General features: G+C 29.9%; 3 protein-coding genes, 1 long non-coding RNA gene and 1 pseudogene across 4 annotated transcripts; 2 read left to right on the top strand and 3 right to left on the bottom strand.

Annotated features, from left to right (window-relative positions):
• The first annotated feature begins 1,753 nt into the window (after positions 1-1,753).
• Positions 1,754-2,239, top strand: LOC149059470 (baculoviral IAP repeat-containing protein 7-like). The gene is made up of 2 exons (XM_089218208.1): positions 1,754-1,952; positions 2,022-2,239. Exons 1-2 carry the CDS (start codon positions 1,828-1,830, stop codon positions 2,233-2,235), a joined length of 339 nt encoding a protein of 112 aa, XP_089074334.1. The 5' UTR covers positions 1,754-1,827; the 3' UTR covers positions 2,236-2,239.
• A 1,215-nt stretch (positions 2,240-3,454) lies between these two features.
• Positions 3,455-5,292, bottom strand: LOC149059471 (uncharacterized). Its single transcript, XM_089218206.1, has 5 exons — positions 5,065-5,292; positions 4,675-4,966; positions 4,364-4,480; positions 4,103-4,299; positions 3,455-3,792 (listed from the first exon to the last, which is right to left on the bottom strand). The coding sequence occupies exons 2-5, from the start codon at positions 4,729-4,731 to the stop codon at positions 3,633-3,635; spliced, it is 531 nt and encodes a 176-aa protein (XP_089074332.1). The 5' UTR covers positions 4,732-4,966; positions 5,065-5,292; the 3' UTR covers positions 3,455-3,632.
• Positions 5,293-8,516: 3,224 nt separating this feature from the next.
• LOC149059472 (uncharacterized) lies at positions 8,517-11,664 on the top strand. Its single transcript, XM_089224308.1, has 4 exons — positions 8,517-9,119; positions 9,530-9,761; positions 10,107-10,682; positions 11,105-11,664. Exons 1-4 carry the CDS (start codon positions 8,517-8,519, stop codon positions 11,662-11,664), a joined length of 1,971 nt encoding a protein of 656 aa, XP_089080434.1.
• A 3,743-nt stretch (positions 11,665-15,407) lies between these two features.
• Positions 15,408-16,060, bottom strand: LOC149059473 (uncharacterized; annotated as a pseudogene).
• Positions 16,061-22,859: 6,799 nt separating this feature from the next.
• On the bottom strand, positions 22,860-23,254 carry LOC149059474 (uncharacterized). The gene is made up of 2 exons (XR_016191118.1): positions 23,193-23,254; positions 22,860-23,006 (listed from the first exon to the last, which is right to left on the bottom strand). It is a non-coding gene; the product is annotated as an uncharacterized LOC149059474 (long non-coding RNA).
• Positions 23,255-23,636: the final 382 nt, after the last annotated feature.

The raw sequence follows: 23,636 nt of genomic DNA on the forward strand, positions 1-23,636 counted from the left end.
TTAAAAACCTTTTTCATATCTGCGATTATAATTAATTGCATGGAAAGAAGTATAGTAACTAATTATATACTACTTAAAGAGCTCATCACCTTCAATACAAGCTTAGCTTATAGAAGACGAGCAGATGATCTTATATTTGTATTTAATAACCTATTGTAAACTGTTTGTTTGCAAATAGCTAAATGTTAATTTAAATTATAAAGTTCACGTCACACTATATAGTGGTTTTGGATTCAACATTCAACATTTTGAAAAGTATTTAAAATACATATGCTATGTACTGACGTCCCGCTAAAAAAACTAAATCCACATATACATGTAGATGTACGTAAGTGTCCCCGGGGCATATGATTTCGCCAACCAGTTATATTGTGTAGGACCTCAATAGCTGTATCGAAGGCCAAACTACTAGCCTTTCCAAAATATCGCCATAGTTAGAATTAGTTCTACGAAATACTAAATATGAAATCGCAGTATTGACAAGCATACCTTGAGAGAGGATTAATGTCATCTGGTTATGGAGATTGCGTATCGCGAATAACCAGGATGTGGACCAACCGATCGCACGAGTGTGGGAAGCTGCGATATTATAATAATACGCTTTTGCGCGACTCGACCATGGACACATACTTATCTTATCGATAGGAGAGGAAACGCTGAGTAGGACTATATAGGAGAGCCCCGATTAGACCCAAATCAGACGTAAGCCACCAGAGTTAGTGCAAGCACCTTCACGCCAGACACCGTTCTAAATTAATCATTTGAACTTAGAATATTTTTAATTAAATCATTCGTGTTCGGTAATAGTGTTTTATACACTTCGCAATCAAATAAATTATAATAATTAATCACAAATCAAGTTGTTATACTTATTTCCTTCAATCCATCAACCTCAACACCAGTCGTTCGTCCTATGCTGGGACGCTACACATAGGTATTTGAACACTCTGTAAAGAAGTATACTTACTTTAAAATGTTTTACTTTATAAATCAAAGAACTGATTTTACGTTAATTTTATAGAGCAGTGGTTGCCAAACTATGCAACGAGGTGACCTAAGGGCACTACGAGTGTTTTCCGAGGGCACCGCAGACTAAGGTTCATAACGAATAGTTTAAAATGTTTTGAATGTATTTCCTTATTGTTTTCGTACAAACCTTATAAGTGAATTCGTAAATTTAATTTCAGACAACATATTGAGCCAGTAGTATGTATTTGTATGTTCTGAGCACCTTTTTTACAGGGAGATTTCATTAGTTCAAAGGGGCATTCCTACATGCTCCACCGTGTAACACAAATTCTCAAAAACCCTAATGTATGTTCTGAGCACCTTTTTTACAAAGAGATTTCTACACACGTTCACTGTGTAACACAAAATCTCAACAAGTATAACACATTATAAAACTGTGTACCTACATCGTCTGTTACACAAAAATAATGAAATTTTTTTTTTTAGATTTTGAAAAATCTAAATTTAAATTATCATACGGATATGCAATAGAGTTTAGAAATACTTCAACTTTCGTTAGATTATACAATGATCGAATATACTACAATCTTTTGTTAACGAATTTTTACGATGTTTTTGTAATCCAATTATAATAGATAGTGGTTTTAAAAGTAACAATCTGACTACTAACAGTAATAATTTACAATTAATTTATTATTTACACATGTTGGCTACACTGTGCTGTAATTCTTTAGTGTCAAAATTAATTTTCTTTACATTTTAGTAACTAATTAACTATCGTTAAACCAAGTTGTGTTTTATGTTTATTTTCGTATCTCTTAAGAATATATTTTTTATAGTAATACGTTTTGATTTTCAATGTCATTTAAAAACATGAACTTACAAAAAACTAGCAATGACATTTCTTCATTAGTTTCTTTAGTACGAAGCAAATCATTCCCAGCATATCCGGAATACATTACATTTACATCCAGATTAAAAACGTATGATATATTACCATCAAATATACCTCAAAATAAATATTTATTGGCTGATTGTGGTTTCATATTCAGAGGAGTAAAAGATGTTGTAGAATGTTTTTCCTGCGGACTTGTCTTACACGATTGGAAAAAAGATGATATACCATGGATTGAACACTCGAGACATAATCCGGAATGTATATATGTATTATTATCAAAAGGAAATCACTTTGTTGAATATGTAAAAACCAAATGCGGAAGATCTAAATGTAATTGTGAAATTGAATCATATGATACCACTTGCTAGTATATTAAGATGTATATAATATATGTATAAAAAATGTTATATAATAGGTATCGAATAAATTATCGAATTCTATTAAACAACTTAAATGTGTTATTATTCAATCCTTTATCTTGTAAATACGTGACCTAATGGATAAGGCGTGAAGTTCTGTTTAAATATATAAGGTTTAATTTCAGGTTTGATGCAAATTAATGTAAGTATATAATCATTAATAATTAATAATCTTTCTCTCCCCCTTCCACACTTATCAATTAGGTCACGTATTTACTTTTTTGCATTTTTTTTTTATTTTTAAATAATTTTAGTATAAAATGTTGTTATATTTAGCAATATTATCAGTATATGATAAACACTCTAACAATCAGAACACTACTTTAACAAACGTAATTCCTCAGAACAAAAAAAAATCGATAAGAATTTAAAGGCCGCTAGCTACAATAATATGATTTCACCGGTTGTTTCAAAGTAGGTATTCGAAATTCGACCGTATGGCAAAAAAAGTGTAACAGTTGGATTGCTTGTTAACAAAAAGATTTCAATCGTTATATTATTAGAATGTAAAATAACTAAAAAGATTTTAAACCTTGATCTAGAACAATGGCTTACATTAATGTGTGAAAATAATTACAATGCAATTATCGATAATCTGCAAACTCGATGTAAACGTGTAAGAATAACTGACAATTTAAGTTATTCTATTAATGTGAAACAGTCTTCAATTATATTACATTCTAATGAAAATTATATTACTTTATCACATATCGATTTACACCGTTTGAAACAATTGCAACACTGTATTGATTTATATATTATTGAAAAACAAAAAAAATTGTCAAGTCATCAAAAGACTTTTGACACAGCATATTCACTAATCATGGCAGATGTAAACGGGTTACCTTCTTCTTGTCGTCGGAATGAATTTACAAACCAATATATTCAGAATTATGACTTAAGTTATAGTAATATGGAGTCTAACGATATTTCTTTTATGTATGAATTATTACAGTATCATTATAACTCATTATCAGATATGATATTGCAAGACTTAGTAGTCTAATTTTTTTTCAATCAGCTGTTAACCAGTAATTTATATTATTATTATTATTTTTTATTTTACGTTTCATGATACTAACTCATGTACCTACACTACTTTTTACTACATTTTAAAATAAATATACAATCATTTTTTTTTTTTTACATACATAAATAAAATACTATGTATAAATATATAATTTATTTTTACAATATAATAGTAACAGATATTTAATTGATATATAATGTGAGTGATGTATAAATATGTTTCATAACACAAGTATATTTAAACTGAAAAATTTTTATTTTGCATAGTACCTATTATATATTCAAATTTTTTTCTACCGTCATTAATAAATACATTATTATGTCTTTGATAATTTAGATCTTACTATCTTCCTCTTTGGATCAGACATAAAGCGTGTGAATATTGTTTGTACAACCTCTGATAAATTATTCTTAAGTTCTTGATCTTTTGCTTGGTCGGTTATCGTTACTTTAAGACTACATTCAGCTTCTTTCCATCTATAAAAAAAAATATAAAATTTTTTTTTTAATCTAACTGTAATATGATTATTAAAAAAACATATATTACATTTATTACAAGTATATTATATTCTGGGGTAAGCGGATAGCTGGACGAAGTGAATAATGTTAATACATTTTTGAATATTGGTGATTAAATAATAAAGAGCATATAAGTTGACAGAAATGTGTATCGCTTTGTAGGGATAATAATTTAATGTTATTCACTAGTTTACATTCGTAATAAAAGCGTTTATCCAAAAATTGTCCTGGTCTCCCCATATATAAATCATATAATATATTATATTACCTGTTCTTGCTATCAACATTCTTAATATTTTTGACTTTATAGTGGCTGATAGTCCAGTACTCGGAACTTTTGTCGTCAGTTGGAGACTTAACATTTATCAAATTATCACCTTGTTTTACTGTAATAGTATTTATGATATCAGTTTCAATTTTTTCATTTTTTAGCAAACTTTCAATATTATCCAAATATGAAATATTCTAAAACAAAAAAAAATAAAAATGTAATTTTTTTACTATACTGTAAATGTTTTGTTTAACTTACTTTTCTAGCCATTGTTTTGTTCTTATTTGATTTTACTTGTTTTTTATTTTTACTACGCATGTTTTGTTTTTTCACCGATTTAACCTCGTTATTCATACTCTCATTATTATAATCGTTCTGAAATAAAATAAAATTTGGTAACTAAAAATCTAGTAAAAATATATACGCTACACCTATTTATTTGCATCTTTATGTATAATACCGAACCAACATAGTTCAGTATTATACAAAATAAACTATTGTATTTAATCATCTCCAAAATATAACTAATAAATATAAATTATATAAAAAACATATTATTTTGTACTTACATCACTTTCGATCATCGATTCTTCGTTACTACTATTTAATGAGCTAACAAATGACATTTTTTTTTTATTATTTATTTATTCAGATATAACTTGTAGCTATAAAATATATTGAGTGGATTTACGTACTGTCTCTAAAAGTGTCTTGCTATTTTGTATTGAGTGTTAAACACAGTTGAAGCACACTGAAACGGGAAGTGTAAAATTATATTGTTTGATAGAGATGGTAAATTATGTGCGACTATATTTTTTTATTATTGAGACCAATAATAATAGTAATAGTAGTGGGCAGCGCCTGCAATAAAAAGAATACTGTAGTGCGCCTCCTTGATAGTAGGTATATAGTAATAGTATATTATATCGCTACTCATATGAATAATTATTTTAATGCACCATGCAGAAATATTGTTATTCGCGTAAAATTAATATAAAACATAACGTTGATATAAAACATATGCAAAGCAACATCCAGGGCGTTGCAGCGCCTGCTGCACGACTGCAAGATAGTCTTTCCGTAGTAATGCTAAAAGTGTAGCAGGGATAAATGACCATCAACCGAGAGTAATTATGTCACATCATATCATTCGCTTCACACTGCTCAGCACATAGACACACGGAAAAAAGTTTTTTTTAATATTTCAACTTCTCAAAGAACATTGCAAGTATATATCATTTAACATACAACATAAAATAGTTATAAATCTAATTTAATTTTTTTTTTACTTACCTAGCTAAAAAAAAAACATCAACAGTTTTATCGCAAGCATTGTATTGAACAACGGTTCCACTAACTTATAATATATCATACCACATCACGACGCTCAACACCAACACACACGGAAAAAGTTCAATTTTTTTTTCGAATATTTCAACTTCACAAAATAACAATGTAAGTATATATCGTTAGTATAGATATTATTTTTTTTATAAAAAATTTTAATATAGGTAGGTAGGTGTACGTTACATATAGAACGATTCAAACGAATACATCGACATTATTATTGTATACGTGTACAATATTCAATTAAAAATTGTTTTTAAAAATATAAATTACAGTATGCCTTCAATCGTTTCAAACAATACACGGAATAGAAAAATCAACAATGTTCTAGAATCTTTAGAATATCATCGTTCTAACCCAGAAATCACCTTAACATTTGTAGGAGATTATTACCCATTTATGGTAAAGGATCATGTATTAAATATTTTAACCGATCCACTTCGAAATTATACATTAGTTGAACTGTGTATACAAAATGTAGGAACCCAAAAGTGGTGTAGCAGTGCATGTTATCATGATGAAAGATCTTTTGGTTTTCGAACTTACAATCCTATATACCAGTTTGTTCGATTTAATGATATAGAAGCGTTTAAAGATCATTGTTATTATACACGATGTATATTATGTAATCGGTTTTTAACAAAAGGAGTTCATTTAGAAAGTAACCCATTCCCTGCTAGTATTAACGCCGTACCTGTACCCGAAACATATTCAGCATTTTTTGTTTTAGATATGATGAGAAATATATCTCATCGTTAAAATTTTAACTAACAATAAAACAATTTCCTAAGATGTATACACTTTAAAACATTAATTATATTGTTATTTAATATAATATTGTAAAAACGGTGTCGAAGAATAATAGTAAATATTAAAATCGCTACGATTCTTTTAACGATAAACAATTATTATACACAGTTTAAAATAACATTTATTATATTACTATTATTATTAATTATTTTTTTTCTTAATCAAAACCATATTCATCTAACCCTATTATATTTAAACGCTTTTAAGGGTATTATTATTATTATTATTATAATTATACGCTTTATACCTACATACAAAAATTATTAATATAATTCTTATTAGATATTATATTTTAATTACTAATAATGTATTATATTTTGTAAAAAAAGAAAATGCATTGTCAACTATTAAAACTTACATTGAATTCTGTGATGTGAAATATACAATTAATGTTAAACATGAACATAGATTTAATAAGATGTGCTAATATGTGCTTGTATCTATGTCTGCGTCCAACATTCTTCATTAATATTTTCTACGATTCTTTAACGATAATCAATTATACACAGTTTTAAAATAACATTTATTATTATTTTTTTTTCTTTTATTAAAACCATATTCATATAACCCTATTATACTTAAACGCTTTTAAGGTTATTATTATTATACGCTTTATACATACGAAAATTGTTGATATAATTCTTATAAGATATTATATTTTAATTACTACCTACAAAATGTTGTATAAATTTCAAATAATGTATTGTATTTCGTAAAAAGAAAATTAATTGACAACTATTAAAACTTATTATGTTTGTGTAAACCATGAATTCGTATGATTATATTATTAACATTGAAATCTGTAATGTGAAAAATACAATTAATGTTGAACGTGAACATAGATTTAATCATATACGTTTGAAAAATACTATACGCTTGTATCTATGTTTGCGTTCAACATTCTTTATTAATATTTTAACTGTGTTGTGAAAATTTATCACATAATATGAGTTGAATATCTATACTATTATATAAAATTGTAAGGGTTTTTCTTAGACCGCGCTAACCGAGAAAACTACTGAACCGATTTGGTTGAAATTTTTTTTGGCTGAAACCCGACACTCCGCTGAAGGTTATAGTAACACTTTTGTCAATAAAAAAAAAGTATAAAGTTCATACAAAATCAAAAACAGAATCAAAGTAGTGGCGCCCTCTTTCGGCCAAAAAATATACTAAATATTTTTAGTTGTTACGGTTCTATAGGTTGCAGACCCAAAGAGGATGAGTTGTTCTTATATAAAATGGAAACATATGGTAAACTTATTGTATGACATATAGTTACTATTGGATACTGATAGGACAAGGTTATTATGAAAGAATATTTTATGAAAATCCACCCGAAATGTAGGAAATCTGTATGTCAAAAATACAACAGTGGCGCCATCTGTCTAGAAAAAAACAAACTAAATTATAAAAAATTTAGTTTATTGTTGCAGATTAAAATAATAATAAGTAGTGTATTATATAGTGGTTGCTATTGGTTTATCGGGCATGTTTGTATATTATAATATTTCTAGCCGACCCGGCCACGCGTTGCTGTGGCTAAAGTTTTTGTAATATTACATTATAGTAAACAATCTAAGAGAACATCAGTCACTGGCATCAGCACACTGGCATAATTTGTACTTAGTTTTTTTACCTTTTTTTCTTACCCAAATTTTGAGTAAGTGGCCAATTCATTATCATGCCGAGAGCGCAAAGAGCACGCATTAGCAGAAGAACTGCCAATGCATCTCGAATGTATAACAGAAGGCAACAAAATAACACACCAGAACGTTCTCAAACACGTGCTCAGGAGCAACGTAACGCTTTGAGTATGAAATCAGCGTTTAATTATCAATCCGAGATTGATTATTTAAATATTAAAGCGCTTCAAATTGGACGAATGACTATATTATGTCCTAAGTGCCATGCAAAAAAATGGAAAGATGAAACCCATGGACTTTGCTGCGCTGACGGTAAAGTTGTTTTACACCAATTTGAGGATCTTCCAGACCTAATTAAAAGTTTAATTGATAATTCTCACCCTCTATCAAAACATTTCTTTGATAATGCTAGACGGTATAACACTCTGTTTCAAATGACATCGTTTGGAGCAAACGAAATAAGTGAAGGGAACTTCATGCCCTCTTTTAAAATTCAGGGTCAAGTGCATCATTTAATAGGTAGTTTATTACCCGAAATTGGAAATAATGCTAAATTTTTACAAATATATTTTATGTCAGAGTCGGATCAAATATCTATTCGAACAAATATGATTCCAAATATGAAAAGAGGTCTCATTGAATCATTGCAAACAGTTTTGCGTGAAAACAATCACCTCATACAGAGCTTTAGATCTAATCTGGAGTCGAGGTCTTTTGATGAGTTGCAAAACTTAAAGTTAATTATTCATGCTGACAGAGTTCCTCAAGATGAACACAGAGGTCAATATAATGCACCTACCATCGATGAAGTAGCTGTATTATTAGTTAATGAAGATAAAGGTCCCAGAGATATAGTTCTGCACGGTCGGAGTGGACAATTGAGTCGAGTTTCCGAATTGAATAGATCTTATGATGCACTGCAATATCCATTGATGTATACTAGAGGCGAAGACGGTTATCACATTAATATATTACAGGAAAATAACCAAAATCGAACCAAAACTGTATCCTGCATGCAATTTTATTCTTATAGGTTTATGGTTAGAGAAACAAGTCTAAATCATCTACATTATTACAAAACATTATTCAGCCAATTCGCCGTAGATATGATGGCAAAATTGATTTCTGAAAGACTACACTTTATTCGTAACCATCAAAAACAACTACGTGCGGATGATTATGTTCACCTCCGAGATGCTGTTAACAATGATGCAAATATTAATGCTAATAATGTTGGGCAACAAGTAATTCTTCCTTCCTCTTTTACTGGCTCCCCACGTTACATGCATGAAAAAATCAGGATGCCATGACTTATGTTCGTAAATTTGGCCGTCCAGATTTATTTATTACTTTTACATGCAACCCGGAATGGCCGGAAATAAAAAATGAATTATTTCAAGATCAAAAGTCGTTTGATAGACACGATATAATCTCTAGAGTTTTTCATCTCAAACTAAAAAAGTTTATGCATGTATTAAAAAATAAATATATTTTCGGAGATGTAAATTGTTATGTTTACAGTGTTGAATGGCAAAAACGAGGTTTGCCACACTGCCACACTCTTTTGTGGTTACAAACGAAAATTCAGCCAGATGAAATTGATAAAATTATTTCTGCCAAGATACCAAACAAAGACAGAGATCCTATACTTTATGAAGTAGTTTGCAAGAATATGATTCATGGCCCATGCGGCGAGTTAAATATTAGATCGCCATGTATGAATATTGGAAAATGTAGTAAGAAATACCCTCACAAATTGGTCAAGGATACTCAAACTGGAGATGATGGTTATCCGACTTACCGACGGAGATCACCAGATGATGGAGGTTATACTGCAATATTAAAAGTTCGTGGTAAAACAGAAATCGTGGTTGACAACTGTTGGGTTGTACCGTATTGTCCAGTGCTATCTAGGTGCTTTAATGCGCATATTAACGTAGAATACTGTCATACGGTTAAAGCGATAAAATACATATGTAAATATATTAATAAAGGATCAAATAGAGCTACTTTTTCTGTTAATCGTGAAAACGATGAGATTACAAATTTTTTGAATGGTCGATACATATGTACTTCTGAAGCGTTTTGGAGAATTTTCAATTTTGAAATCCATGATAGAGATCCGACAGTTCAGCACTTGGCTGTTCATCTAGAAAATGGACAGCGTGTTTTCTTTAATGATAATAATCTTCATCAAGTTATTGAAAATCCAAGAAAAACGACACTAACTGCATTTTTTGAACTGTGTTCACATGATGATTTTGCGAAAACACTGTTCTATCATGAAGTTCCTTCTTATTACACCTGGGATAATAGCAGAGGCTGGTTAAAGAGAAGACGGGGAAAAGATGTTCCAGGTTGGCCAGGAATAAAAATGGACACTGCCATTGGTAGAATTTACACGATTCACCCAAATCAAAGTGAGTGCTTCCATTTAAGATTGTTACTAAATTATGTACAAGGTCCTACTTCATTTGAAAGCTTGAAGGCCTTTGATGGAGTCATTCACGCGACTTTTAAAGCTTCCTGTTTTGCTCTTGGGCTTTTAGAAAATGACGAGCAATGGAAAAATACTCTAGCGGAGGCAACTCTTTCAGAAAGTCCTTCAAAATTAAGAGAATTATTCGCAATAATCATAGTTTTCTGCCAACCGTCTGAACCTCAATCTTTGTGGGAACAGTTCAGAAATGATTTTTGTGAAGATATTCTTCTTACAGAGCGCACTCGATTAAATGACTTGCAATTTACTTTTTCTGATGAAATATTTAATAAAGGTTTGATTGAAATAGAAGATAAAGTTGTTTTTCTGTCTGAAAAATATTTAACTGAATTTGGAATGAACTCACCTGTTCGAAATGAAAATGCATCTGATCCTTTTGAATTCTCAATTTTGCGTTCTTACGATAATAACCGATTACAAGAATTTGTAGAAATCAATTTACCAAAATTAGTAAATGATCAAAAATATGCTTTCAATGTTATTACAGAAAGCGTAATGAATCATCAAGGAAGAGTTTTTTTTTTAGATGCTCCGGGTGGTACAGGAAAAACATTCCTAATTAATTTGTTGTTGGCTCAAATTAGATCCTCAGGTAAAGTTGCATTAGCAGTAGCTTCATCTGGTATAGCAGCAACTCTCCTTAGTGGCGGCAGAACTCGACTTTCAAGTTACCGTTAAATGTATTATTTGATACAGAATACGTTTGTCCGATTCGTAAAAATGGCCCTCATGGAAAAATTCTTCAAAAAACCTCATTCGTTGTGTGGGATGAGTGTACAATGAGTCACAGATCACATATCGAAGCAATTGATCGAACATTAAAAGATCTTAGGTGTAATAATAAGTTTATGGGTGGCATAACATTCGTTTTCGCTGGTGATTTCCGTCAAACCTTACCAGTAATCCCTAAAGGTACTCGAGCTGATGTCGTTAATGCTTGCTTAAAATCTTCCCATATATGGAACCATGTTGAAAAACTTTATTTGCGAACAAACATGAGAGTTTATTTATGCGGAGGGGACGATATTTTTCCAGCACAGTTGTTGAAAATTGGAAATGGAACTTTAGAAAATGAAAATGGTTACATTTCTGTCAATCACACGATTGGACGGGTGGTCAATAACGTGTTAGAGTTGATTTCTACAGTTTATCCAGACATTTTTAATCTGTCCAATAAATCAGATCAGTGGTTATGTGAAAGAGCTATAATCTTTCCAAGAAATGTAACAGCAGAAGAAATTAATGATATTTATTAGTATATATATAATATATTTACTAGCCGATCACAATAAACAATAATATTTGAATAAAAAATTCTACATATCATGGTCCGAAGGCAAAATAAACAACCAATCACGGGCGAAGCTGTGACGGGTCGGCTAGTAACATATAAAGGAAGAAATAATATCGTATCGTTTACCATTATTATGGTTCGACAAGGTGTTCATATAAAACAAATCCGATCACGTTCAATGACTGTGATTTATCGTTGAATTACATACGATTTTTTTTCTACTGTAATATTATATTTATATTAAAAACTAAATAAATATAATTACTTAAATAAACATTAGAATAAGAGATATTCTAATTTTTTTATTTTATTGAATAAGTTTATTGGTTATTGAATAAAATATTAACATTTACAGTTTCAAAATAAAAATAATAAAATGGAATCACCTACGTTCATCAAACTACAAATTGAAGAAATGTATGAACAGCGTGAAACAAATTTTACCGTTGCAGACGAAGAAGAAAAGATACACGAAGAAAAAATAAGAATAATAAACCAAAAAATTAAAAAATTAAAAGATCAAAAAAAACAACTTAAACTTAACTATGAAGAATCACAATATACATTATATAAATCCGAATTAAGTATACGCAATTCTTTAAATTCGCTGCACAAACAATTAGAATCTTTGAATATAGACTAAAACTATTCTAAAACTTAGCTATTAGTATAATATATTAAATTATCATTAATATTAATGTATATTATTATATGATGCTTTAAATAATATAATGGAATTTAATATAACAAAGTATATTCGTAAAAATTTGAGCTCAACACGTACCACAACGGTGTATAATTGTACGTGTCAGGTTCGAATTATGTTCCACAGAAGTGATTGTACGGTACGTACGTTAGGTCTATGTGCGTAGATGGCAAAGTTCCAGCGTTGTGGGTGAATCGCACCCTCGTTGCTGCCCACTTCGCATACCACTATCATGACCCTACAACGCGTTCGTATAATCCGAATCCGATCACGTTCGGTGGCTGTGACATGTCGTTGAATAACATACTTTAATTGAGAAAACAGAAATTGAGAGATTTAAAAGCTGTTCGAGAACGTTTATTGTTAAGAACAAGGAAGAAATAATAGACTACTATGTATTTTTTAGTTATGTTTCTGAAATGTTAATTTCTAGGTTAACACAATCAAGCCAGCAGTCGACAATTAAATTAAATTTACATGTTGATAGCACGTATGAAAAACTATTGACGGATGAAGTACAAGATATGTCGTTTAAAACTTCAAACGTATTAGCATGTAAATCATCCAATTTTAATATTTTGTTAAACAAAATGTTTAACAAACTATTATCTGAAGAAGCACAGTTTATATCAAAAAAATCAGGCTGGTCACTTAAATCTATAGATTGTATACAATTACGAATTAATAAAGTAAATCCTCTTAAAGGAGGAAGTACATATTTAGATTTACCTAAACATATATAAAAAAAAAAGCAGTTATAAATATAAAAAATAATGATAACGAATGTTTCAAGTATTCTATACTAAGTAAGTACGATAATCGATTAAATAAATCTCGGTTTAACAAAAAACATTTTAATATTTTAGAAAAAAAAAAGTGGGTTTAATTTTAAATGCATTGATTTTCCAACACCTATAACTCAGATAAAAAAATTTGAAAAAATAAACAATGTATCAATTAATATTTACAGCTTAGATGATAAAAATGTAATTTACCCATTACATATAACCAATAATGAAAAAAAAAATCATTTTGATCTATTTTTATTTGATAATAATAATACATCTCATTATTGTTATATTAACAACTTCTCAAGGTTTATTAGAAGTCAAAAAACTAAAAATTGTTCAAAGTTGATTATATGTAAGAGATGTTTTACAAGTTTTGGAAATAAACCGTGTAAAAGCAAACTTTGGGGTGAAACAGGATTAATTAGACATAAAGAAATGTGTATTAAAAATAAATTAGGAAGACCTATAATGTTTGAAAAAGGAGATGATGATTTCATATATTTCAAAAACTATAAAAATACTCAACGAATCCCAATTGTTATATACGCTGATTTCGAATGTATTTTAAACCCTAAACAACCTGATAAATTCTCTCAAAATGGTAAAAAACCAAAAACTCATATTACACATTTGCATAAACTTATGAGTTACGGGTTTTATGTAAAAGTTGACTATAATATTATCCCGAAAAAATTAATAAAAAAGTTTGAAATTCCTAGAAAAGTAGTAATATACAGAGGTAAAAATGCAGCAAAAAAATTTATGAATAGTATGATAACTATAGGAAATAAAATTAATGATATTTATAAAACTAATTTACCAATTAAAAAATTAACTTTAAAAGAAGAAAAATATTTTCAAAAAGCTAAGGTTTGTGAAAAATGTTTATTATCTTTTAAAAATAATAATTTGTTAAAAGTTCGAGATCACTGTCATATAACTGGAAATTACAGACGATGTATTTGTGTTAAATGTAATTTTCAGCTAACTAGTCCATCATTTGTACCAATTTTCTTTCATAATCTGACATATGACAGTCATTTCATAATTCGAGAACTTGGGTGTAACGATAAAGATATTCATGTTATATCTAATTCCTCTGAAAAATATATATCATTTAGTAAAGAAATCGCACCAAAATTTAACATAAAGTTTGTTGATACATACCGTTTTATGGCTGAAAAATTAAGTAAACTTGCAAAAAATTTATCCGAAGATAAGTTAAGGTTTAGAGAAACTAGCAAAGTATTTTCTACTAAAGTATTAGATCTAGTTACTCGAAAAGGAGTCTTCCCATATGAATATGTTGATAGTTTGAGTAAACTAAATGATTCTTTTTTACCTTCAAAGCTTGAATTTTATAACTCTTTAACCGATGAAAATATTACTGAAGATGATTATATGCATGCGAAAACTATATGGGACGTGTTTAATATAAAGACATTAGGTGAATATAGCGATCATTATTTGAAAACCGATGTTGCTATACTAGCTGACGTGTTTGAAAATTTCAGAGACTTATGTTTATCTACTCTCGAGTTAGATCCTGCTCATTATATGACTGCTCCAGGATTTGCGTATGATTGTATGCTGAAATATACTAAGATCGAATTAGAAAGGTTAAAATGCCCTAATATGCTTTTTTTTATTGAGAATTCAATTCGTGGTGGGATAACTCAATCAACTAAAAGGTTTGCCAAAGCGAACATACCAAATATTGAAGGTTTGAATTATAATTCTAACGAACCGATTACATGGATAACATATCTTGATTGTGTAAATTTATATGGAAAGTCTATGTTGACAGAATTGCCTTTTAAAGATTTTGAATGGGTTGATGACTTAAACATAGACGTAACTAAAATAGCTGATGATTCTGAGGTTGGATATATATTAAAAGTCGATATCGACTACCCTAAACAATTACATAAGGCTCATAATGATTTCCCTTTTTTACCGTTAAACGAATGTCCACCAAATTCTAAAGTTAAAAAATTGATTTTTTTGGAAATTGATAATTTGATATTATTAAATTTTTCAGCAAAACCTTTTCTTTGTTCATAATAAATAATAAACTCAATATTACTGTATCGTATGACCACTGGCAAGACTATGTAGATAATAACAATGTTACATTATATATATGTATTATATATAATTATTTTATTTTAATAAACGTATGAAAACCACATCTAAATCTTCCTTCATTCATTTCTCGAGTTTTATCAATAACTATAAACCCATAATCAATTTGATTCCAACATAAGTGAGAAATTTTCCGAAATTTTGAGAAATCCATATCTGTCGACGAATGATCATTGAATATATGACGTAAATTATTCATATCATCTTGTTTCAGAATTATTAAAAAGTTTGAGTTATCTCTTACCAACTGTTTTGGTATTTTAGAATATGTTTGTGCTAAATAAAATACAGAGCTAGCACCTGAATGTCTACAGATGCTAAAGTATTCACTAATAACAGACTGTGAGTCACATATTACATCATCAAAAATTATAATAGAATTTTTCTTGGTTAAGTTTGGTTTTATAACTATCTGCGTTTGTAAATATGAACAAATTAGCACCTTGTATATCATCCATTATATTTTTTAACAAAACATATTTTTCTTGATTAGAGGTTTTAGAGTATAAATAAATATTTTCAAATCTTAACCCGTTTTTATGTGTGATTAGATTGTACATTATATTTGTTATATTTGTTTTATCCGATCCACTAGGACCAACTAATATAGCACGTATAGTATCAGGTAATAACGAACCATGTATTGATGGTTTTTTTGATATTTGTACATCTACGTTTATTATTTCTAATTTATCTTTCTGTTCAATTAAATCCATTTTCTTATAAATACTCGAAGATTTTTATTTTATATTCAGTTATTGATGATGCGTTCAACTCGAAAGTGTAAATCGAAAAAGACAGGTAAGGTATTGTAAACTCTCTTATAAATAGTCTTCCGTTTGAATCCCATGTTCCAGGTTATCAGTTTTGTGGGCCAGGTACAAAATTTAAAAAAAGATTAAATCGTGGTGACATAGGAATAAATTCATTGGATACTGCTTGTCGTGATCACGATAATGTGTATGCATCTAGTAAAAATTTAAATGATAGACATAAAGCTGATGAAGTGTTAGAAAATCGTGCTTGGGAAAGATTTAAAGCTATAGTTACTCCTAAAAAGGAGAAAATTGTTGCGTATGCAGTAACAAACGCGATGAAAGCTAAAAGAAAAATAGGAATGGGTTGTAAAAAGAAACGTACTACAAAAATAAAAAATCTTATGATAGCAGTAAAGAAAAAAAGAATGTCTAAGAAAAAAAATAGTAGCAAAAGACTGATTTTACCACCGAGACAAACAGGAGGTGTAATTCCCTTAATACCTATATTTGCGGGATTGTCAGCACTTGGTAGCTTAATGTCTGGAGGTGCTAGTGTGTATAATGCAATTCAAAATTCAAAAAGAAAAAAAGGTAGTGGTTTAAATTTAAACAAAAACAAGGTATGGAAAAAAACTGTTAAATACGCTACCTAACAGACCGCTTTCGTCAGAAGATATTATAAAATGTATAACCAAGTTGAAAATCAATCATTTCCGTGGAGTGTTTTCACGTGATAACTTACCTAAAAAACCATATGTAAATGAATGTGGTATTTTAAACATAGATATATCTTCAGGTAATGGAAGTCATTGGTTAGCGTTTCATAAAAATAAAGATAAAGTAGTATATTTTGATAGCTTTGGTGATTTACCTCCACCAATTGAATTACAACACTATTTAAAAGAATATAAAATAGTATTGGATAGTTTTGGATTTGAAAAGAGAACCTATGGACCATTACATGAAGATCTTCGCTCGAGTAAAGCTGCTAATTTAAACACAATTAACTCTATAAAAGTTATGTGTAAAATAGCACATGGGTCATTCAACAACAACTTCAAAGTCATTCAATATATGAGTTTTTCCCTAGTGGAAGAACTGGATTGAAAGTAGTTCAGTCACCACCAAATTTGAAATATTACAGATTAAACAAAACAGGCATTAATTCAATAACTTTACAGTTAGTTGATCGAAACAATAATCCGATCGATAACTTTAATGAGACATTGACAGTTGTTCTGCATATTAAACGTCACGAGTTTCATTATTAAATTTATATCTCAGATATTAGGATGTACCAGTCAGTCACTTTAAGTTTAACCGGGGACAAAACCACATTATCTGCAAATTATTTTCCGTCTATAAACCTTTACGAAGACTCAGAAATTGCTTTGTTATGTTTGCAGACATTTAATTCATTCCCGAATATCAACAAAGATAATTATAAATTTGCTATAGAAGTAGGTGATCATAATAATAATAATGATCGTATGAGGTGTTATATTAAACTGGAAGAGGGGTGTTATGAAATTAAAGATATTAAACATCGCGTTAAGGAACAAATACATATTTATAATGAACAATTCAAAACTCAGTTAACATGTGACATTTCGGTTGATCCCAACGATTTCAGATCAAATATAAAATGTAATGGAATACTACACTTTGAGATTGCACATATCATGGTACCTGTGTTGGGTTTTGAAAAACGAGAATATAAGCCAGATTATGAAAGACTCTTATCTACTCATAGATCGGAAAAACCTATGAATTTAAACACAATTAATTCTATAAAAGTAATGTGTAATATAGCTCAAGGATCATTCAACAACCATCTTCAAAGTCATTCGATTTATGAGTTTTTCCCTAGTGAAACGCTAGGATCGAAAGTAGTACAGTCACCGCCAAATTTAATATATTACAAATTGAATAAAACAAATATTGATACGATAACCGTTCAGTTAGTTGATCAAGATCATAAGTTGATTAACAATTTTGGTGAAACATTGACAATCGTGTTACATATTAAACGTTACGGATCTTGATATGGGATTAAAATTCAATATAAATCCGCTACTTCAGATCAGTTCAACTAATCATAAGGCTAAAGTGGTACCGGTAACATCAAATAAAGTAAAAAAATTGACGTTGAAAAATAAAAAAATTTTGCAAGCTCTAGGTTATCAATTAAAACAGAATGCCTGAAAGTGATATTTTAGAAATAAGTTCACGGTACGAGATGGATTCTAAAATAACGAAAATTGAATATCATTCATATACACCGTTCACAACATCGTTTAATAATAATGATGAAATACGAATATCAGTACAGCAAACAGATGTTTATCCGTATCTACACGAGAGCTTTATTTAATTAGAAGGAACAATATCTGAACCTGATAAAGTGAAACTGTGTAATAATGGTCATTCATACCTCTTCGAACAAATACGATTAGAAATAAATGGAATAGAAGTAGATAGCACACGTGTTCTTGGAATCACAAGCTCGCTGAAAGAATACTTATCTGGTACACCAGATAACTATGATTGTTACGAAAATTCTGGCTGGAATTTAAAAAATGGAACACAATTAACAAACGATAAAGGTGAATTCAGTGCTTGCATTCTATTGAAATATTGGTTAGGTCTGTTTGAAGATTATAAAAAAATATTAGTAAATTCAAGATTGGAATTAATATTAACTCGAAGTCATACTGATTTAAATGCGTTAAACCTTAAAAGTGATGTAGGTATGCTGCTTTAGGTAAAGTTGTATTAAATAAAATAGTCTGGAAGGTTCCGCATATTACTGTTGATGATGAAGAAAGGTTAAAGTTATAGAAACTTGTAGAAAAATAAAAAAGTTTGTTTATTCCTTTTAGATCTTTCGAAACTTTTGAATATCCTGAACTCGGAACTACTAAAAAAGTAGTATGGAACTTGAAAACCGCTTCAAAATTAGAAAAACCACGATTTATTATAATTGGATGACAAAAAGGTAAAAATACACTAACAAAAGATTGTAGTATATTCGACCATTGTAATCTCACAAACGTTAAAGTATTTCTAAACACGATTGCATATCCTTATGATAATTTGAATTTAGATTTTTCAAAAAATAATTTTACATTATTATATGATATGTATACATCTTTTCAAGAATCGTACTATGAAAAAAGTATACGGAACCCAATATTGAGTCCATCTACTTTTCTATCGAACGCAACCATTATAGTTATTGATACTTCAAAACAGAATGATTCGGCAACAGCCTCAGCAGTGGATGTTCAATTGGAAATTGAAGCATCGGAATCCCTTACAGGTAGGGTTGCCAACTCTTATTTGCGGATAAGCGGGAAACCAGATATTTACAAGCGGGACTCGACAAAAAAAAACGGGACAATACTACAAATTTACAAAATCGAAAGAAAAACAATTTTTATCAGTTTTATTTAAAATTTGAAATAAAATTAACAGAATAATCGTCTAAGTTTTTTAACACAATATTAATCATTAAATAAAACATTTTGCTCAGTTAAGAGTACCTACCTTATCACAAGACAATTAGTTTTTATTTTTGAAAGAGTACTTATCTTGTGATTTGGCACATTTGAGCAATTTTTTATTTTTAATAACATAGTCATAAAAATCTTTGCAATTGTACTGAAAATTAATTTTTACTTGCAGTTCTGCCTTTACGTGTTCAACACTCAGTCTATTTCTTGAATCAGTCCAGGCGTTTCCGCAAAGTGAAAATGCCCTCTCAGCAGCGGCATTTGAACATGGAATAGACACAATAAACTGGAAAATCTTTAATAAGTTCGGTATATTCAAATGCCGAAACAGTTCATGCCAAGTTTCATAAATAGTTTTTTTTTTATTCGACGAATGTGTTTGCTTACGCTCCTCAATAATTTTATCCAGAGTTTCTTTAATACTGCAAAACTCATTATAAAGTTCGTCCATATCTATGAGTTTGGTGAGTGATAATTTTTCACAACACATAGAGAGATCCTTGTAGATAAATGTATTTTCCAAAGCAAATATTCGCATTGTAGCCAAATTATTATCTTCCGAAAAATTAAAGTGATCGTCCAGATATTTCAATGCATTTTTGTACCATGTAACCAAAACAATTTTTATGGATTCTTGTTCATCAATTGTAAAACTGGTCAGGGAATTTGTACAAATAAATCCAAAGAATTTGTCGTTGATTCTTTGTTCTATTTTTAAGCGTAAATCTGTTAAGATGTTAAAAGTTTCACAAGATAAAGCATTATCTTTTTCCAAAAACATGATGACATTCTGAAATATTTTTAAAGTATTATCTAGAAATCCAAGAAAACATTCTTTTTTTTTCGTGGTTTTCATTAAAATATTTTCCTAATGCCACTGGACAGTTATCTCCAAGAGACATAAAATAAGACTTCAACGCTGGAAATCCGCGTAGAATTTTTCCAATAGCTGGATGCAATGATAGCCACCTCGTTTTGACGTGTCTTATAATATTTTGGTATTCTATTCCAGCATCAGCAAAATGTTCTTTTAGAGTTTGTACTCTTTGGGCATGGTAGGATAAGTGCCCATACACTTTAAGTACCAAATTTTCCACGTCAAACTCACACTTTTCCATAGCATGACGGATGACATTGTGTACCATGTGTGCTGAACACCCTGCAGGCAAGATGTTGGCATTATCTTGAAAAAGTAGTTTGTAAACTGAATTATTTTTTCCAAAATTAACATTGGCGTTGTCGGCTGAGTAAGCAGATACATTTGTGAAATCTAGGCCCAGCGCTTTAATTCTATTTTTTATATTACTATAAATATCGATAGCTTTTTCATCTGGGTCCTCATAAAAATCAAGCAGGCAGGTGCTAATTCCATTATCTGGCGAGTAAAATCTGACAATAATTGGAAATAATTTTATATGTCCGTGATTTGACGCATCTGTCGAAATACTATAAAACACCCCTAATCTCAGTTTTTCCACAATTTCTTCGATTGATGCTGGAGCCAGAACGTTGTAAATTAAACATGACGCCTTAGTTCTACCAAGCGATATTTTTGATGCAATTTGAGAATCATTAAATATCACGGGACTTAGCTTTGAATCGCAGTCAATAGAATTATACGACATGTTATGGTTCACGCTATGGTAAACTTTTGTCAACTCTGCAGCAATCACTTTTTCCTCGACTGTTGTCAATACATCGCGTTTTAAAAACTGTTGTAAAGTTTGAGTATTCTTTCGAGCTCTTTCTCCCCGTAGGTGTTCCGGAACGCTAATATGCCGTTTAACGTCATTCAAACCTCCATGCGATATCATAAATGATTTCATACACACGTTGCAAAAAGCTTTATGAACATTTGTATCAACTCTTTTTAAAAAAGGATACGATTGCTCCCATTCTTGTCTGTAGGAACACATACGTTTACATTTTTTGTTTTTTAGTTTTTCACAGTCAATCATTTCTGAATCAGACATGACTAAAACTCAAACAAATCGTTCCAAAATAACAATAGAAAAGTTTTAAGAGAACGCTGAACACTATTTATTTATAAAAACAACGAAACTCTATGAGAAGGACACGACGACACGACACGACACGACGACACAGCAACTGCGCGAGCGCCGCGAGCCGCGAGGCAACGGAAAAATAGAACGATAAAAATGTCTAATTATATCACTCGGCTCGATAAAAACACGTATCGGTATCGTATTACACACGCGTCGCCACTTTATGTTTCGCCTTCTGAGAGAATACTCAGTATAGTCAACGTTTGATCATAATGTTACATAGATAACGCACCGAAAATAATATTGATTTTGTTATAGACATTTCGATAAATGTTCAACCTAAATATTCTGAGAATACTGAATACAAATACTACTAATGTTTGACAAAACCAGCACGTGCAATCGATGGAAAATAATTTCAAATGCGCACAATACGAACGTAATATTTATATTTAATAGGACTTTGACAGGTTTACCTAGAAGCGGGACAATTAGCGTCCCGCGAACACGCATCGCGGGACGCATTATTTGAGCCCTGTATACGGGACGTCCCGCCTCACGCGGGACGGTTGGCAACCCTACTTACAGGTGTAACTGCTTATTGTTTATTAATTCATGATCGTATTGCAGAATATGTACCTTTTACTAGAGATGTAAGAAAACTTGTGTAATTTTATTGAACAAAATAAAAAAGTTTATTAAATAATTTGTGTTCTTTACTTGAAATATAATTTTTATAAAAATTAGCGATATTTAACTAAAAAAAATTAAAAACGGAAAATATAGTTGATACGGTAAATATTTTTTGCAAGGGGCAAATAGGTTGACAATCTTGTGTAATCACCGTATTGTGTTACGCGAAAAATCAGTGTGCTCCAAGGGAGAATTTTCCGCTTGAAAAAAATTTTTGCCGTGGAAAAGCTGGCTGTGAACATAAAAATATATACTACTATAATTATTATTTAAAACTGTATCTAAAAATTTGTCGTATTGAGAATATTGTTATATTTTTATGTTATATGTACCATTTTATTTGGGCGCAAGCCCGTATTAGAAGTCGTTGGCGTTCTAATAGATATTTAATTTCCGTACAGGAATACCGTGCATATGTAAGGGCATCATGCGATATCAAATTACAATAATATAATACCTATACAAAAAGAAATTTAATTCTATCATAAAATTCCTATCTCCTAATTATCATCGCGTCGTCTCCATGGGTGTGTCACCAGCTACCTAAGTGGCAACCATTTTCATCTGCTTCTTATTTGTAGATTTTTTTTCATTCGTCTTCTCAACACCACGTTTTAAAGTGGTTTTTGTTTTAGATGTTGATGCTAACGGTTTAACTTTAGAGTCAACGGATTCACTGAAATGTTCATTCTATGAAATATAAAAAATAATATATTTTTTTTATTTAAAAATGTACAAATGGTTTTATAACCAATCTCTAAAAGAAACATATTTTATTTTTTATGTATGTTTCTTAATAATTATAACCATAACGTTGAGTAGTGTTACGACTGACCTCTAATTTGTTATTTGGTTTTTTAAAAAAACTTTACTTACCTCTGATTCTGAAGAAATAATTGATGTCCTATAAGACATTTTTGAGCTGCGTTGTAGACTGTGTTAAGGACTTAATTGAAATCTTGAAGACTGATGAACGTTAATGATTTTACACTGGCTTTTTATACACAGATATTAGCCACTACCACAATAATTTGATATGTAAAATGCTTATGTTAATAGCAATGACTTGAAAAACCTTTCTACAAACTTGTTTTACATGAACACAAGTCAATGGCATTAAATGAACTATTAAAGAAACAGGATCTAAAATAATCACCCACCGACCACCTTGAAAATCAGATTTTATATAGAAACGTTAATGACCTCAAAAGACTTTTCAGCAAACATTTTTAATAATATGAGCAATAATAATAGTATAATATAGATCTCTCATGAGAACCGGATTTCAGATATAAAAACGTTAAAGGTTAATAGCAATGA

This window comes from Diuraphis noxia, unplaced genomic scaffold (assembly GCF_037042655.1).
Source record: "Diuraphis noxia isolate RWA-SAM2 unplaced genomic scaffold, SU_Dnox_SAM2 contig0001, whole genome shotgun sequence".
Lineage (NCBI taxonomy): Eukaryota > Metazoa > Arthropoda > Insecta > Hemiptera > Aphididae > Diuraphis > Diuraphis noxia.